The sequence below is a fragment of the Colius striatus genome, chromosome 29, assembly GCF_028858725.1.
Source record: "Colius striatus isolate bColStr4 chromosome 29, bColStr4.1.hap1, whole genome shotgun sequence".
NCBI lineage: Eukaryota > Metazoa > Chordata > Aves > Coliiformes > Coliidae > Colius > Colius striatus.
Genome location: NC_084787.1, coordinates 761,528 through 778,837, shown reverse-complemented (window position 1 = coordinate 778,837; position 17,310 = coordinate 761,528). Strand labels below are relative to the sequence as shown.

Sequence of the window (17,310 nt, the reverse complement as noted above, 5' to 3'; positions counted from 1 at the left end):
GGGGGGCGGGCGCGCGAGCGGCGGAGGGCGGGGGGCGCGCGCCAAGCAGGAAGTGGCGGCGGCGGCGGCTCCGGCGGCAGCGGCCGCCCCCGACCCCCCCCGGACCCCCCCGGGACCCCCCGGGACCCCCCCGGCACCCCGGGACCCCCCGGCGCCAGCCGCAGGTACCGGCACCGCGCGGGGCGGGGAGGGACGGGGCAGCGCGGCCTCGGGGCCGGCCATGGCGGGGCGGGGGGGCCGGGCCGGGCCGGGCCGGGCGCTGAGGGGCCGCGCCGGTGAGGGCGGAGGGGCCGGGCCGGGGGTGACGGGCAGCCCCGGCCACGCGGAGGTGGGTGATGGGGGTCGGGCCGGGGTCGCTCCGGGGCGTCGCGGGGAGGGCTCAGCGGGGCTTTGGGCTCCCGGCCGGCCCCGGCCCCCGGCTGCACCGTCCCGGGAGCCCTGAGCCCGTTCCCCCGGGCTGGGAGCGGGGAGGCCTCTGCTCGTGCCCCTCTGCGGCCTGGGGCAGGTCTCCCGCAGCTCTGCTGCAGCCGGGCCGGGGCAGAGACCATCGATTTGCCTCTTCCCAGCTCCTGGCAGGGCTCAGACTCTCTCCCTCCCCCCACCTCTGGGGTTTGGGACCGTTGTCATTCCCTTCCAGGGCTGCTGGGACCCGGCTCCTTCCTCCTCCCTGCCGCGGTGGGGGTGAGGAGGGGGCTCAGGTAGCGCCGTCCCCAGGGTGGGGGTTGAGAAGCGGCCGTGTGGGTCCCTTATCCCACCCCACATCCTGGGGAGGACAGTGCTGTGGCTGCTGGGTGGTTTAGGGAGGAGGGAATCTCCTTGTGATGTGGGTTTTGGTGGGAAAAGAGAACCCAGGGGGTGTGGGGAGGGTCCTGGATGTTTCTGGAAGCAAAAAGGGCTCCTATCACAGCTGCTGCCTCTCTGGGGCTCTCTGGGAGGAATCCAGCAGCTCTCTGGGAAGCCCCAGGGTGGCTGCTGGGGCAGGAGAAGGCTCGTGCAGAGGTGGGCACTGCTCTGAGCCAGGGTGTGGGATCTGCCCTGGCCTCCAACAGAGAGCAAACCCGGAACAGCGAGGCCATGGGCAGGTTCCTGCTGTCCCTGCTCGAGGTGCCCAGCGAGGCTCAGGGACAGGGGCACGGGGCTGGGGGGTTGCTGATGTCCTGGGGAGCAGGAGGCAGCCACAGGGCAGGGACTGGACCTTCTGCAGGGAAGTTGAACCATCAGCAGGGCCGTTTCTTGTTGGTCTCAGCCACTTCCTTCAGAGCCTCCTGGTTTCTGCTCTGTGTTTGCAGCGGGTGCAAACGTGTTGTTTTCTCTCAAGCCTGGTTTCTTTTCTCTCTCCTCCTCCCATTTCTGTGGCTCAGCCCCTGGACAGTCCCTTCATTCTGGTGGCTGTGTGTCCTGGGGCACTGGGCAGCCCTTGGGGCTGGGGTCACCTTCCCACAACCAGCTGAATCCCAAGAGAAGCCCAGCCAGGGCAGTTTGAGCTTCTCCATACTCAGCTTTTCAGCAGCATGGTGGGAGCAGAGCCTTGTTTGTGGAAGCACCTGCCCCAAGAGAGGTGTTTTTAGTGTGTCTGGAGAGGAAAGAACCCTCCCAGACTGTGAAACCTCAGACGTGGCTGTTGCTGGGGCTGGCAGAGGAGGGAGAGCTGCCAGAGGGGCTGCCCAGAGACCCTTCCCCTGAGTTTCCCTGGGCAGGAGGATGGGTGACATCACTCCCATTGTTGCAGGGATCACTTTAGTCTCTAGTTTATGGGTTTATTCCCCCCTGATGAGGTTCTCCCCGTGTCTGACCCCCCCTGCAAGGGATTTCGCAGGGCTTTGGTTTCCTTGTGCCACCAAGTCCCTGAGCACACGTCTGGGTGCTGTAAGGGCACGGGGCCATCGTGGCCAGTGCCAGCAGCCAGGGGCACTCTGCATTCCCATCCCCTTGGCATCCTACCTGGCAAATCTCCTCTGCACACCCCTGGACTAACCAGGGTGTCCTGGCTGAGCCGAGACACTTCAGCCGAGACCCAGCGTGATGGAACAGCTCAAGCCACGCCGGGGGGGAGCCGGGCACGGCCCGTCCCGGCACAGAAACCACCCCAGAAGGGAGAGTCCTTGGGCTGGGGATGCTGCTCATCCTTCATCCTTCCATCCAGTGTCTGCTGGAAGCCCTGGGCCCTGCTCTGTGTGCTGCTCACGCTGGTGACCGTGGCAGCAAACCCCTCCCCGCGCCGGTGCCGCAGAAACGCAGCGTTTCAGAAACTTTAATTCTCCAGGCTGGCCAAACCGTGGGGAATTGCTGGCTCTCGGCCACCACTTGTTTGTTTTGATGCCTCCAGAAGTCAGCAGATGGTGGAGACTTAATTCGGTGCAACGGATGGGGATTTAATCCCCGCGGCAGCTGCGCCGGGGCAGGAGCCTGGGACAGGAGCCTCTCACTCCCGGTTCCTCCTTCCCCTCCTGAAGCATCTCTGGGGTTTGGGGGGTTTTTTGCTTGAATTCAGTGCAATCCAGGCAGCTATTCCTGTCCCAGCAGGGGGGATCTGTGCTTGCTGCCTGCTGGTGAGAGACCATCCCCTCCAGGCTCTTCCCTTGGCGCCTGGTTTTAGATTCACCGGCTGCCACAAAAGCTCCTGGTGGATAAACCAGGAGGTGATTCTCAGGGTGATTCCCACCACCCCTGGCTCTGGCACCAGCTTTTTCTTTCTGTTTCCCCCTAAATTATCTTCTCTCCTGTTCTTCTTCCCCCTCCTCAGTGCTTTGGAGGGAAGTCTGGAGTGGTTGTGTTCTGGCAGGTGTGACCCGGACAGAGGGGAGGGAGCCTCAGGAAGCCACCTCAGCTCACTTGTTAACTAATTACAACCATCATAAATGTGTCTTACAAAAGAAATGGGTTCCAGCTCTTCCCAACCAGCATCTTTGGACTGAAAGGAACGAGGTTGTTTCCCTCCCCAAGCCTCTGCCAGGAGGGGTTGGGAGCTATGGGGCTGCTGCTCCCTTGTCCCAGGGGGTTGATGTGCTGTGGAGAATAACCCAGGGCTTGGGTTGGTTTGTTTTGGGGGGTGTCTGTACAGGACTAAACCCAAGAGCTACCTACACCCATCCTCCAGCAAATAGCTCAGCCTTTGAACTTCAAACCTGCTGGGAGTCGGTGTCACTGGGCAGATGCTGCCGGGGGGGTGAGATGGGGAGGAAACGTGTTTCCTTAGTAACTGTCCAAGTGGGGATGGCTGGAGTGTGGGAAACCGCAGGGGAAAGTGCCACTGCTGGGCTCAGACTTGTCCCTCAGCCCTTGTTTGTGTGTCTGGAGCAGGATTTTCCTCCTCTTTGCTCCCCCTCCCGTGGCTTTTCCCCTGTGCTGGGTGAGTTCTGCCAGCACAGGCTCGGGGTGAGCCTGGGCACACACACGGCCTTGGCTCCGGCTCTGGAGGCCGGGATTTGCCCCGGTGCCGGCTCAGCGCAGCTGCCTGTGCCGTGAGATCATTCCTCCTCCTCCCTGCAGGGTCGGGGGCAGCGGCTGAGGCGGGTTTGTTGCCTGGGTGCTGTGCCCAAAGGCTGGGGCCTGGTCACCAGCTCCCTGCCCACTGCTCCTGGAGCTCTCCGGGAGGAAATGCAGCCAGGAAGGGTTCTGAGGTCCTGCTGCTCCTGCTCCTGCTCCTGCTGCTCCTGCTCCTGCTCCTGCTGCTGCTGCTGCTCCTGCTCCTGCTCCTGCTGCTGCTCCTGCTCCTGCTCCTGCCAGAGCTGAACCGAGGCCGAGCTGCCTGGCTTGTGCAGACCTGCAGCTCACCGGCCGCCTCAGCCCAGGCCTTTGGGGCTTTGGGGCTTTCGGCTGCAGCCAGCAGCAGGAACCAGCAGGACGAGCTCCTTCGGCAGCAGCAGGACGAGCAGGGGCTGCCCCTTCCCCTTCCCTGCTCCTGCCTGGCTCTGCCAGCCCATGTGAGAGCTGCAGGCGATGGGGTTGCTGGGGGCACCCCGCGTTGCTGCTCCTGCTCTGCCCGTGGCCACTTGAGCTTGCTCAGCTCAGCTCGGCTCCACGGGGCTGGTGGCTCAGCCTGAGGGGAGGGAGGCACAGCAGGGAGATGCCCAGAGCCTGCTCTGAGCTGGCCCTGAGACCCGTTTCAGATGTTAATGTGGAGGGACAGCCCAGCAGCACAATGGAGCTCAGAACACGCTGCTAATGGCTGAAGTTTTAATCCCCTGCTGCAGGGAAAATGATGCCCAGGGTTTCAGACAGCCCACAGAGGGCCCTGGCAGGGGGGTGTTTTCTACCTGCTACCCCCAGAGAGTCTTTTCGTGTGCTTGGGAGAAGAAAAGAGGAAGGACAAGCAGAGGGAGCAGGGCGCAGGCTCTGCGTGGGGCACGGCAGCATCTGCCTCCCTCAGAGGCAACACTTCTCCTTGGGAACAGGTTAATGATTAAACTCTTGGAGTGCCTTAAAGTGCCCGTTGAGCCTCCAGCTGCCAGGGGGCTGAGACCAGGCCTGGGGAGGGTCCCCGAGCATCCCCCTGTGCTGCCTTCAGCTTGGACCACAGAGCCCTGTCTGTGCCTGAGCTCCTGCAAAGGGCTGGGACACAGCACAAAGGGCCTGGAGACAGGGAAGAGCCTCTGCAGGGTTTTGCTTTGGGTTTCCCATGGGAGGGAGGATGCAAACACTGCTGGGGAGGCTCAGAGACCTGCTTTGATATCAGCAGAGCCTGGGCACTTGCTGTGAGACCCCTCACCCTCTGAGGTGCCAGCAGGGCAGAGGGCTTTGGTTGAGCATGAGCTGGTTGGGATGTGACTTGTGCACCAGACCTTGCTAAGGAGGGAAATGCTCTCTGGGGCTGGAGAGAAAGCACAAGTCCTCTCCCAGCTTCAGTGTGCAGCGTCCTGTGGGGCTGGTGGCAGCACAGCCTGTGTGTGGGGAGCCCCTCTGGGTGACTCCTTCACACACTGATCATCAAATCACCTCCTAAAGTCCTTTTCTCTCTGAAACCTCGTTTCCTATTTCCCTTCCCTGTGTTTGGGCAGCAGAATGACAGCGTAGCATGATGCTTGGAGGTTGGTTCTGGAGGGGGAAGAGCTGTGCCTGGCTGCTCGCAGGGTTTCCTTTCTGCAGCAGGTCACTGTGTGTAAACTTAAACCATCTCAACCAAACCCGCTCGTTTTGAAGTGGTTTTCCTACTGCAAAGCCACAGCTGCTGGTACCAACTCATGCAAAACTTGTCAAAACCCCACTTCTGGTCCCAAAACAAAGCAAAGCTTCACGTTTAACTCACGCAGTCTGTGGCCAGGGCTCTGGGCTCTGCTCCTGGCTCAGCTTCCTCCAGTAAGTCACAGGAGGGAAGGGAAGGGAAGGGAAGGGAAGGGAAGGGAAGGGAAGGGAAGGGAAGGGAAGGGAAGGGAAGGGAAGGGAAGGGAAGGGAAGGGAAGGGAAGGGAAGGGAAGGGAAGGGAAGCTGCTGTGCCGTGGCTTCTGCCATGCCAGCACAGATGCCACCAACACCTCTCTTGCACCAGCTGCGTCAACCCTTAACTGCAGCTGTTTCAGAGGAGCTGCCCCTGGAGTGAAGGGGAAGGCGACAGATGAAGGCTGGTCGCTGGGCTTGTCTTTGCTCCACTGCACCAGTTGCCAGGGCCAGGGGGCTGGGGAAGGGTTTGGAGAGCAGAAGCTGCGCCAGGTGCTGCGAGTTTGTTGCCGGGGGAATTTGTGCCGGGCCTCTGAAGATTGTCTGTGAGGTCAGGTTGTGAGACAGCCAGCGCTCCCTCGGCTCGTTAGGAACAGTTGTTCTCACGGGTGACGTCTCCCCTGCACAAAGGCCGAGGCTTTCTACCAGGGGATCAGTTTTAAAATAGCTGCAGGAGCAGGGGGAGGAGGAGAGGCCGCTCCGAGCTCCGCTCCCCGCGCCCAGCTCCGGCCGCCCTCGGGATCCTCCGTCCTGCCGCTCAGGTTTGCTCTGTGCCGGCGCTCCCGGGGCTGAGGCCGTGGGCTGAGGCCTGGGAGCGGCGGGGTGCGGGGGACAGGCTTTGTCAGAGGTTTCCTCCGTGCCTCGGAAGCTAATGCTGCCCGTCACGTGGGGCCTCGGCCGCGGCAGCAGCCCCGTGGCCGCGGGAGGGCGGCGAACCCCGGCGCGACTTTGTTCCCAAAGTCAGGTGTCGCAGGGTAAATGTGGCTCGTTGTGGGAGCAGAGGCGCTGGTGGGCAGCAGCCCAGGGCCGGGAAGGGAAACAGGAAAAGCAGCTCTTAAAAATAGCGAGGCCTTGAGACTGGGAACCGCGCTCGGCCGCTCCTGTCACAGCGCTCGGGACCCGCCGGCCCCTCGCGGCACAACCCGCCGGCCCCGGCCACGCTGTGCCCCGGGAGCCCTCTGGGTGTTCCTGCTGTGCGTGGGGGGGTTTGTGCTCTCCCTGTGCCCCTCGAGCCCGGGGACCAAACTGTGTTTTGGTGTTTGCCCGCGGGGGCTGGTGCGGCCGCGGCATCCGGCGGCTCCCACGGACACGGCAGCGTTGGGAGGCTGGTGGGTTGGAGGCTGATGAGTTTGAGGCTGGTGGGTTGGAGGCTGATGAGTTTGAGGCTGGTGGGGTTGGAGGCTGATAGGTTGGAGGCTGATAGGTTGGAGGCTGATGATTTGGGAGGCTCATGAGTTGGAGGCTGGTGGGTTTGGAGGCTGATGGGTTTGAGGCTGATGAGTTGGGAGGCTCGTGAGTTGGAGGCTGGTGGGTTTAGAGGCTGATGAGTTTGAGGCTGATAGGTTGGAGGCTGATGAGTTGGGAGGCTCATGAGTTGGAGACTGGTGGGTTTAGGGGCTGGTGGGGTTTGAGGCTGATGAGTTGGGAGGCTGGTAGGTTTGAGGCTGCTGTGTTTGAGGCTGATGGGTTTGGAGGCTGGGTTTGAAGGTTGAGTTTTGAGGTTGGGTTTGAGGCTACTGGGTTTGAGGCTGCTGGGTTTGCAGGGACAGGGTCCTGCAGGTGTTTGAACATGTCTCGGTGCGGGACAAGCGTGGGAAGAGGATGTGGAGAGGGGAGAGCTGCCTCTGGTTTGGTGGGATGGTGATGAGAGCTGGTGGCACGGGCAGAGCTGGTGGCACGGGCAGAGCTGGCACGTTTTGGGGGGCTGAAGCAGGAGGAGTCTGGGGAAGGGACAGCTTTTTGTGTCTCTGTGCAAACGCCTCCTGAGGAACAAGTGTGTTTCAAGGGAGCCTTGGCTGCAGCAGAGGAGGTTTCTAACGCTGTTTTGTCTTGCTGTGGTAGACTCAACAAGCAGAGGAGCCATAAAAGTAACAGTTGTGTTTCAGCAGTTGGTCCTTGGCTGATTCAGCTGTGAGCCTCGTTAACTCCTGCAGTGACTGGCTGAGGGTCAGAGCAAGCCCTGGGCCTCGCTGCTGGTGGGGAACACGTGGGCTGTGGCCCTGGTGGATTTGGTGCAGAGGTGCTTGGGTTGCTCCAGGCTTGGACAACAGAATCTCCCCACCCTCGTGGTCGTTCTTCCAGGCTCTGGGGTTTTCCTTGTGCTGTGGGCAGCAGCCCAAGACCTGCCTCCTGCTCATCTGAAAGGCTGAAGGCTGCAGCTCTCAGCAGAGCAGCAGCAGAACTGCTTCCTCTTCCTGCCAGGGCCCAGCTCAAACCCCTCACCAGCCCCTGTGACACATCTGTGCCACCTCAGCAAGGCCTCTGGGCCACTGGCAGCCATCCTGTGCCCCAGTTGTGTCCCGTGGGGGATCGGGCAGCGCTGGCACACCAAGCCCAGAGCTGTGTCCTGCCTGAGCAGCCAGGCTGGGTGTCCCTGGGAGGGAGGAACATGAAACTCCTGCCTGAAACAGAAAGCTGGGTGATTGTTGGTGTGATTTGCTTTTGCCAGGGTTGATGTGTGTGTGTGGCTGTGCCCGCCCTGCTTTGCAGCTCTGGGCTGGTTTCCAGCCCTGTGCCTGGCTGGAGGAAGGGCTGCCTGGAGCGTGGCGTTGGTGATTTCAGTTCCAAACCCCCTGTCACCTTGGGGTGGTTTGTAGAGAAGTGACATCTGACATTCCTGACCTCGGCTGGCACCTGCTGAAAGGCACGAGGTGGCCGGGTCAGCGGTGTGGGGGGTGCAAGGGGGGTGGTTGGGGTGGAAAGGGGGGTGGTTGGGGTGGAAGGGGGTGGTTGGGGTGGAAGGGGATGGTTGGGGTGGAAGGGAGTGGTTGGGGTGGAAGGGGGTGGTTGGGGTGGAAGGAGGTGGTTGGGGTGGAAGGGAGTGGTTGGGGTGGAAGGGGGTGGCAGTAACTCCGTGGTTTCAGACTTGGCTCCAACTTCCCTCCCCAGCCAGGGGTGTGTTGCCCAGCTCAGCCTCCCTGCTGCTGCCGTGGCGTGTCCAGCCCCTGAGCAGCCGTGTGCCCACGAGCCGTGGCACAGACCCTGCCTGCTGTTTCCCATCAGGGAACCATCTCCATGGGGTGTCTTTTGGGGGGGTGATGCTGTGCCCCATGTGCTTTGATGTGGTTTTGGTAGGAGGCAGGATCACAGAGCAGGGACTTTTCAGGTGTGGAATCTGCTGGTCTCTCATTTTAAGCCCAGGCTGTGATGTTCAGGACAGGCTGGCAAACGAGTTTAGCAACCTTCAGGGCTCTTCAGAGGAGATTTGGGGATCTTTCCCACAGATGGGTTTGGATCTCTGACTCCTCTCCTCTGGGAAGCCTGGGGACTGGTGGGACTCTGTCAGCCCTGTCCTGCTTCCACATGAAGCTGGTGCTTGTTGCAGACTCCTCTTTTCCCGTGAGGCACGTTAACACCACTTAGCCAGTAAGGTTAAAAATACCCTTCCTTTCCCTTCCCTCCTCCTTGGCTTTGTTTCACCTCAGAAAAATGCTTCTTTTACCTAAGAAAATAGTTGTTTTGAGCTACCAAAATAACTGCTCGAGTCAGCCTGAGGGAGCTGGAGCTGGGATTGGGACTGGAGCTGGAGCTGGAGCTGGGATTGGGGCTGGGATTGGGACTGGAGCTGGGATTGGGACTGGAGCTGGGATTGGGACTGGAGCTGGGACTGGAGCTGGAACTGGGGTTGGGGCTGGAGCTGGAGCTGGAGTTGGACTTGGCTTGAGACCATCATTGCCTGCAGGAGCCCAGCTTTTTAGGAAGTGGGGTGAACTTGTTGAGATGTCCCCAAAATGAGGCTGTTTCCCCTAAGCAGGTGCTGGAAGGTGCCACAGGCCGGTGGCTGCTGGGCAGAGCGAGGTCAGGGACACACACCAAGGCAGTTGTGGCAACTGACTCGTTCCTGTGGCAGATCCTTTGTGCTGCTGCTGCTGCTCTCGCCCTGCAGAGCCTCCCTGGGGCTGTGGTGGGGCTGTTGGAGCTGGCACTCGCCCCCGCCCTGGGGTCTGTGGGTTGGCAGCAGCGCTGCAGTAGAAAGTCACTCACTTGTGTTTCAAATGCCAGAGTGTCTCTGGAGCAGCAGATTCCTCAGTGGCCCACAGACCCCACGCTGCACCCAGCAGAGCTCCCCTTGGGCTGACCTGCCGTGGGGCTCACAGATAAAGCCCCGCTAAGCCTCCTTACGGAGCCGTCTGCCGGGGAAGCTCCGGAGTCTGTGCAGAGCTGCTGAGCCCGAGAGGAGCTGAGCTAGGGGAATGAGGGGGTTTGCCACAGCAGCTGTGAGAGCAGTTCTGAGGCTGCTTCTCAGCGTTGGGGGTCTCTGACCCCTTCCCTTCTGAGCCCTGTCCTCGTGGGCCTGGCCTCGGGGAGGGCAGGAGGATGGTTCCTTCGCTCCTTCTGCTCCATCCTGACCTGCTGCCCTGGAGCTGTGGCCCCTCCTCATCTCCTCCACGTTGCTTCGGCCTCGCTGGGATCCTTTGGAGCTTTCTGCCATTTTGACTGGGGATTAAACAGTAACACACAAACAAACAGAGCCCCACGGGTTTGGGGAGCGTTGGGGTTTGCCCGAGGGGCTGGGGGCTGAGGTTCCAAGGGAAGACATGGCGGGGGTTTGGGGTTTGGCATCAGTTGCTGATGCTCCTCTGCTCCCTCCTCACAGGCCCTGCCACGTTTCCCACCATGGGGGACATGAAAACTCCAGACTTCGATGACCTGCTGGCGGCTTTCGACATTCCCGACATCGACACCAACGAGGCCATTCACTCTGGCCACGAGGAGGCCGACGCTCACATCAAGCAGGTCCCTGGGGAGCCGGGGCCCCCCGAGCACGTGCTGCCGCACAGCGACATCGGCGCCGTCAGCGTCATCGTGAAGAACACGGTGTGCCCCGAGCAGCTCGACGCCCTGGACGGCCGCGGCAAGGATGGGCACGTCCTGGGGCCCCGCCTGCTGCAGAACGGCTTTGGGGCCGCCGAGATGCCCAGGTCACCCCCCTCCAGGCCTGGGGAGGCCGTGGCCTCGTCCAACGGGGAGTGTTGGGTGAAGGAGAAAGGCCCCAAAGCCCTGGATATCTTCTCGCATTTTAGCCCCGACCCCAACGAGGACAACGCCGCCAACCTCATCGACAGGCCCCGGGAGTGTAAGCCCAAAGAGAAATCCCTGGCCGTGCCTTCCCTCTCCCCCTCTCCCACCTCGTCCTTGGACTGCAAGGAGCCCCTGGCAGAGGGCTCGGAGAACCTGCCCCCGGCTTTCCCGCAGCCCTTCGACACCGGCCCGGCCGGGGGCACCGGCGGGTCCCCTCCCGCCGTCCCCTGCATCAAGAAGGAGGAGTCAGACTCGGAGGAGGTGGGTCGCCACGCCAGCCCCAAGGGTTTGGTGGCGGCATCCCTGGGTGACAGCCCCCTGGGTCACCTCAAGTCCGTGACCGTTCACTACGCCGCCGCCGACTCTCCCGTGGCGGCCTGGCCGGGCTCCGAGCCGAGCCTGGGCGGCAGCGGCGGCCTGGCCGAGGTGAAGCGCTCGCCCCCCAGCCCCCGCGAGCCCTTCTTCAAGCCTCCCTCGCCCCTGGTGCAGAGCCCCAGGCTCCCCCCGTCCCCGAAGGCGCTGGACAGCGTCGCCCTGAAGGAAGAGCGCCAAGTCCTGGAGAAGGCGATGGGAAGCCCGCAGAGCATGTCCAGCGCTGAGGAAGAGGAGGAGGAGGAGGAGGAGGAGGAGGAGGAAGAGAACAACAACGATTCTCCTTCCTCCAATTCCTCCCGACCCCTGAAAGTGAGGATCAAAACCATCAAGACGTCCTGCGGCAGCATCACGCGGACGGTGACCAGGGTGTCGTCGGACTCGGAGCCGGGCTGCGCCAAGGGGCCGCCGGAGCAGAGCCCCCCGGGCGTGGCGCTGGACGGCGGCGGCTTCGCGGCGGCCGAGAGGGACGAAGGGGTGGCGCTGGAGGCGCCCAAGGAGAAGACGGAGCTCTCCAGCCCCCTGAAAACCATCGAGGGCCCCAAGATCGTCAGCGTCCAGCTGGGCAACGGCACGAAGCTGAAGGGCACGGTGCTGCCCGTCTCCACCATCCAGAGCGCCAGCAGCGCCATGCTGATCGCCGCCAGCGTGGCCCAGCAGAAGTCGGTGGTGCTGCCGGCCAAGACGGGCAAAGCCGTGGCCAAGAACATCATCAACCTGGTGCCGCAGGCGCTGCCCAAAGCCGACACCAGGACCAACGTCAGCGGCGTGACGCAGACCAGCACCGTCACCACCACGGCCAACCAGAAGCTCAACGGCACCACGGTGGTGATGGTGCAGCCGCAGAAGCCTTCGCCCGCCGTGGCCGGCACCGTCATTTCCCGCAGCCAGTCCAGCCTGGTGGAAGCCTTTAACAAGATCCTCAACAGTAAAAACCTCCTGCCCACCTACAAACCCAACCTGAACCCTCCGGCCGACGCCAGCCTGGCGCTGCCGCCCTTCGGCTACCGCTGCCTGGAGTGCGGCGACTCCTTCGCGCTGGAGAAGAGCCTGGCCCGGCACTACGACCGGCGCAGCATGCGCATCGAGGTCACCTGCAACCACTGCACCAAGCGCCTCGTCTTCTTCAACAAGTGCAGCTTGCTGCTGCACGCCCGGGAGCACAAGGACAAGGGGCTGGTGATGCAGTGCTCGCACCTGGTGATGAGGCCCATCGCGCTGGATCAGATGATCGGGCAACCCGACATCACCCCCCTGGTCTCAGTCGCTTCCTTCCCGGCTGGAAAAGTCACCGGCGTGGCTCAGGACGCCTTGGCCGCTGCCAACGGGGCTCAGGACCTGCCCATCCTGCCTCTGGGAGGTGGTGCTGAGCAGAGCAACTACAGCTGCTTCAGGTGCCTGGAGTGCAAAGAGCAGTGCAAGGACAAAGCCGGGCTGGCAGCGCACTTCCAGCAGGCTGTGGCCACGGGGACCACCAGCAGCACCGTACGTAGGAGCCGGGGAAACCGTCCCTGGGGGCGTGCAACGGGGAGCTGAGCACCCCCAGGCAGCACCTGCACCCACCCCTTCCCACGTGAAAGCCCTGCAGGGAGTCCAGCTCCTGCCCAGGGGCTCTGGGGTAGCGGGGAGGGAGACTTGGTGGGTTGTTGGCAGGTGCTAAAGCTGCCCCGTGGGTCCCTGAGTGCCAGAGCTGTGGGAGCTGCGGCCTCTTTCCAGAGGGAAGCACAAAGGGAGAAACCAAGGGTGAGGGTGTTGGGCTTTGGGGTTTTTGCCCCCATGTTTGAGAGCCAACCTTGAGATCCTGCCGCTGCCAGCACAGCCTGGGTTGTTCAGGCAGGAGCACCAGCAAACAGCCAGGACTGGCAGTGCTGAGGGGTGACCTGCCAGAGGGGAGGAGGGGGTCTGTCATGAGGCAAAGGGGGTCAACCAGGAGGGAAGATGGATCTGTGAGGAGGAAAAAGGGATCTGCAAGGAGCCAGGCTGAAGCTCTCGTGCTCTTCTCCCCTCTCAGGTCTGTACGACGTGTCCCATGATCATGTCCAATCGCTGCAGCTTCAACGCCCATCAGCGGATGCACAAGAACCGTCCCCCCCACGTCTGCCCCGAGTGTGGGGGGAATTTCCTCTTGGCCAACTTCGAGAGCCACCTGAAGGAGGCCTGTCTGCACTTCTCCCGCCGCGTGGGCTACAGGTAGGGCCCCGGCACCCGAGGGCACAGCCCCAAACCCACGGCGGGCTTCCACCTTGCGGGTGGGGTAGGGGATGGACACCTCTCTCGTCCCCTTCTCTGGCTCTCACCCCTTTAACCCCGGGGCATTGTCTTCCTGAGCCCTCCTGGCCAGTGTTTGCCATCAGTCCTGGCCAGAGCTCGGGTACCCCGATGGTTTGGATCCCGGTGTGTGTGTGGTGGGGGCTGACCCCGGGTCCCGCTGGGCTCAGGGAGCAGACGTGGGGCTGTTGGCTGTGACTCGGCTGAGCTCCCCGTCCCCTCCTCTCTCCAGGTGTCCCAGCTGCTCGGTGGTCTTCGGTGGGGTCAACTCCATCAAGTCCCACATCCAGACCTCCCACTGCGAGGTGTTCCACAAGTGCCCCATCTGCCCCATGGCGTTCAAGTCGGCCCCCAGCGCCCACGCTCACGTCTACACGCAGCACCCCGGCTTCGGCAACCAGCAGTCCAAGTAAGTGGCCGCAGGAGCCCACGTCCCCACGGGCCGCTCCAGGCAGCCCACGGGAGGAGAGGAATCGGCCTCAGCTTGCACCAGGGGTGGGGTGGATTGGAGATGAGGGTCAGTCTCTTCCTTCAGAAGGGTTGTCCAGCCCTGGCGTGGTGGAGTCTCCATCCCTGCAGGGATCCCAAAGCCGTGGGGCTGAGGGATGTGGGTTAGTGGTGGCCGTGGCAGGGGAACAGTTGGACTTGGTGAGCTTAAAGGGCTCTTCCAGCCTCAGTGACTGTGTGCTTCTCAGAACCAGGAGCAGCTCTGGTGGGTGGGTGTTGAAGGGCTCAGCACCACTGTGGGAACTGCACCCATCTCCTCCTGGCTTGACTTTGCCGTCCCTTGGTGTTGGTCAGACGGTGCCCAGGGCTGCTCTCAGCCAAAAGGCTCCCTCCAAACTCCCTTGACCCAAACCCAAACGTCCTTTCCCCCAACAGAATGATTTACAAGTGTGCGATGTGTGACACGGTCTTCACCCACAAGCCCCTCCTCTCCTCACACTTCGACCAGCACCTGCTCAACCAGCGTGTCAGCGTCTTCAAGTGTCCCGACTGCCCCCTGCTCTTCGCCCAGAAGCGCACCATGCTGGAGCACCTCAAGGTGAGTCCCCCCCACCACGGGCACATTGCGGCCCTTCGGGGTCTGGGCCTGGGGTAGGATGGGCTGTTAGTCTCTGGTGAGAGCCTTGGGGCCGGTTCCTTCGTCCCAGAGGCTGGAGGGGATGAGCCTGGGGAGAAGATCCGACCCCGAGCGTTGTCTTTGCTCCCCAGAACACTCACCAGCCCCAGAAGGCCAAGGAGGACCTGGCCAAGAAGGCGACCATCCTGCTGACACCGAAGCAGGAGCCCATCGAGACGCCCGTGTCCAAGATATCGGAGGAGTCGTCGTCCTCGTCGGAGGAGGACGAGCCGCCCAGTTCCCCGGAGCTGCGCAAGACCAAGCGCAGCCGCTTCCAGCGCAAGACGGTCACCAAGTCCAAGGGCAGCGGCTGGACGTGCGGCGTCTGCCACTCCTGGTTCCCCGAGCGCGACGAGTACGTGTCCCACATGAAGAAGGACCACGGGAAGGTGAGGAGGGACCCCGGGGGGCTCCTGGGGATCGTGTGTGTGTGTGTGTGGCACAGAGCTCGTCCTGCCACGGGCTGGGCCAGGAGCTCAGGGTTTGGGGAGCGGGGCCGCTGGGTGCTGTGGACACAAAGGGGGGTGAGGAGAGGAAAGGGGAGGTGTTGGGTGAGTTTCTGCCCACTCCCAGGCTCCATCTGCCCCTCTGTTTCCCTCACAGTCAGTGAAGAAGTTCCCGTGTCACCTGTGTGAACGTTCCTTCTGCTCCGCTCCGAGCCTCCGCAGACACGTGCGAGTGAACCACGAAGGGATCAAGCGCGTCTATCCCTGCAGGTACCCACAGCCCCTGCTGCTGCTCTGCCTGGGCAGAGGAGGACTGTGTTCCCCTAGTCACGCCCTGATGGGGATTGCAGTGTCTGGGAAGGAGGCTCAGGAAGGACCTTGGGGTTTTGTAAGCTCTGCAGGGATGTGGATGAGCACGGGTGGAGTTGGAGTCAGGGGTTGGGACGCCAGACGCTGCGTTCCCGGGGTGCCAGGGCTCGGTGGCCTCATGTCACCCTCATGTCACCCTCATGTCACCGTCCCTGCCCCGGCAGATACTGCACCGAGGGCAAACGGACCTTCAGCAGCCGCCTCATCCTCGAGAAACACATCCAGGTGCGACACGGGATCAAGGTGACCGACCAGCCCAAGAGCCAGGAGGTCGTTATCGCCCGGATAGGGGCCGGCCCCACGCAGGTACCGGCGGCGGCTCACCAGGGGCTGAGGCCTTGCGGGGGTTTGGGGCAGAGTTGGGGGCAGCACCGAGAGCCCTGACCCTGGTTTGCTCCCACCTCCTCGTTTGCCCTTCATAGAGTCATTGAATGGTTGGGGGTGGGAAGGGCCCTGCAGAGCTGCTGCAGCCCCTGCTCAAGCAGGTTCCCCTGGCTCAGGGGGCACAGGAACGTGTCCAGGGGGGTTTGGGAACCTCCTGAGAAGGAGCCTCCACACCCTCCCTGGGCAGCCTGGGCCAGGGCTCCCTCCCCTCAGCACCACAGCACTTCTCCTCCCGTGCCAGGGGAATTTCCTGTGCTCCAGCCTGTGCCCATCACCCATTTATCACCCCAGAGCCCCGCAGGAGCCTTTGTGAGGCCTCGAGCAGCCGATTCTGCTCCCGTTAAAGCTTTTCCCCCCCCTGGTGCCGCAGGTGCCGGGTCGGAAGCGGAAGCTGTCGTCGGACGAGGGCGACTCGTGCAGCGAGGAGCCCGACAGCACCACCCCCCCGTCCAAGACCCCCAAAGGCGAGCGCAAGGCGCCGTTCCGCTGCCGCAAATGCGGGTACCTGGCCAGCAGCTCGGCCGACTTCCAGCAGCATATCCCCCAGCACCGGACTGACGAGAGCTCCCACCAGTGCCGCGAGTGCGGGCTCTGCTTCACCTCCCAGGTGTCCCTCAACCGCCACCGCTTCATCACCCACAAGAAGAAGAAGGGAGCGGGGGACGCGGAGGAGCCGGGGCCGCGCAGCCCCCTGGACGCGGCCGCCCAGCACGCGGCCGACGGCAAACTCTCCTGCAAGGTGTGCGGCCGCTGCTTCGACACTCAGCTCAACCTCAAGACGCATTTCCGCACGCACGGCATGGCCTTCATCCGCGCCCGCCAGAGCGCCGGCCCCGACAACTGAGCCCGCGGCGGGACGGCACCGGGCTGCGGGGACGCGGCAACCCCGGGCTCCGGCGCCCTCCCGGCTGCGGGGCCGCCGAGGACAAGGTTTGGGGGCGGGCTCCGAGTGGCCGGCGCAGCCCCGGCTCGGCCAGGGCTGGGGGGGTGTAGGGGAGGAAGGGCCCAGCGCCTCGGTTGCTGCCGGCTCCCGGCGCTGCCCGGCCTGGACATGCGTCGTGCGGCACAGTCGGGGCCGAGCTGCCGCCCGGCTCCTGGCAGCGGCTGCGGCGGTTCGTGGCCGGGAGCTGGGGAGACTCTGCCAGGGCCAGGCCGACACCACCACGGCGAAATCCACCTTTTCTCCTCGGTTCTGGCCCTGCTGAGTGTTGCTCGGTTGGTGTCTCGCTGGGAGCTGCAGCCGGTTCCAGCCCCGCGGCCCCTCCTGGGCTTCACCAGCCCTCGCTCTGTGCTGTGCCGGGGGGCTGAGGGGCCTCCCCCGGGGAGGAGGAGGAAGAGAATCTTCATCAGAGAGAAAAACAGAAGCCAAAAAGCGGCCTCTGGGCAGGATCAGCCCCAACCTCACGGCACCAGCACTGCGAAGCCGCCCGGAGCGTTCCCCGGCCGGGCCCGTCCCGGCACAAACACCAACGGTGAGTCCTGGGGGGGCTTTTCGGGGGCCACCCCCCCGTTTTCCACTTCCCCACCCCGCTGTGCTCGGCCTCAGCTGCTGCTGCTCCTCCTCAAGGCCACGGGGCCCGTCCCAGCTCCCCTCCCTGGGGAATGTGGGGCAGGAGGGGCCCAGACACAGCAGCCACAGCCCCTCGGTGCTTGTGCTGTTGTGGGGGGGGGTGGGGGGCTCAGCCCCCAGCGTTGGGCCCCCCCTCCCCTGTGAATAAGCCCCTAACGCTCTGTAAAGTTGTATCATACACTAAAAGTGACAGAAACCAAACTGCTGTTGTGACTCTGGGGCTTCGTTTCCTTTGGGGGTTGTTTTGTTGTTGTTTTATTGGTTATTTTTCCTTGTTTTTTGGGGGGGGGGGTCGGGGCTTTGGTTTCTCTTTTCCCTCTCCCCCCCCCCCCCAAAGTTTTTCTCCTTGTTTTCAGTGCTGGGGGTGCCCCATCCCCCCAACT

General features: G+C 63.1%; 1 protein-coding gene across 3 annotated transcripts; it reads left to right on the top strand.

Moving 5' to 3' along the window:
- The first annotated feature begins 87 nt into the window (after window positions 1–87).
- On the top strand, window positions 88–17,128 carry ZNF687 (zinc finger protein 687). 3 transcript variants are annotated; one of them, XM_062016399.1, is made up of 10 exons: window positions 307–328; window positions 9,971–10,656; window positions 10,885–12,252; window positions 12,779–12,957; window positions 13,268–13,444; window positions 13,918–14,080; window positions 14,251–14,547; window positions 14,762–14,874; window positions 15,138–15,279; window positions 15,728–17,128. In XM_062016399.1, exons 2-10 carry the CDS (start codon window positions 9,991–9,993, stop codon window positions 16,199–16,201), a joined length of 3,579 nt encoding a protein of 1,192 aa, XP_061872383.1. In that variant the 5' UTR covers window positions 307–328; window positions 9,971–9,990; the 3' UTR covers window positions 16,202–17,128. The 3 variants fall into 3 exon arrangements, with proteins under 3 accessions (XP_061872382.1, XP_061872383.1, XP_061872381.1); XM_062016398.1 differs by lacking the exon at window positions 307–328 and adding an exon at window positions 88–164 and having other exon boundaries at window positions 9,971–12,252; XM_062016397.1 differs by having other exon boundaries at window positions 9,971–12,252.
- Window positions 17,129–17,310: the final 182 nt, after the last annotated feature.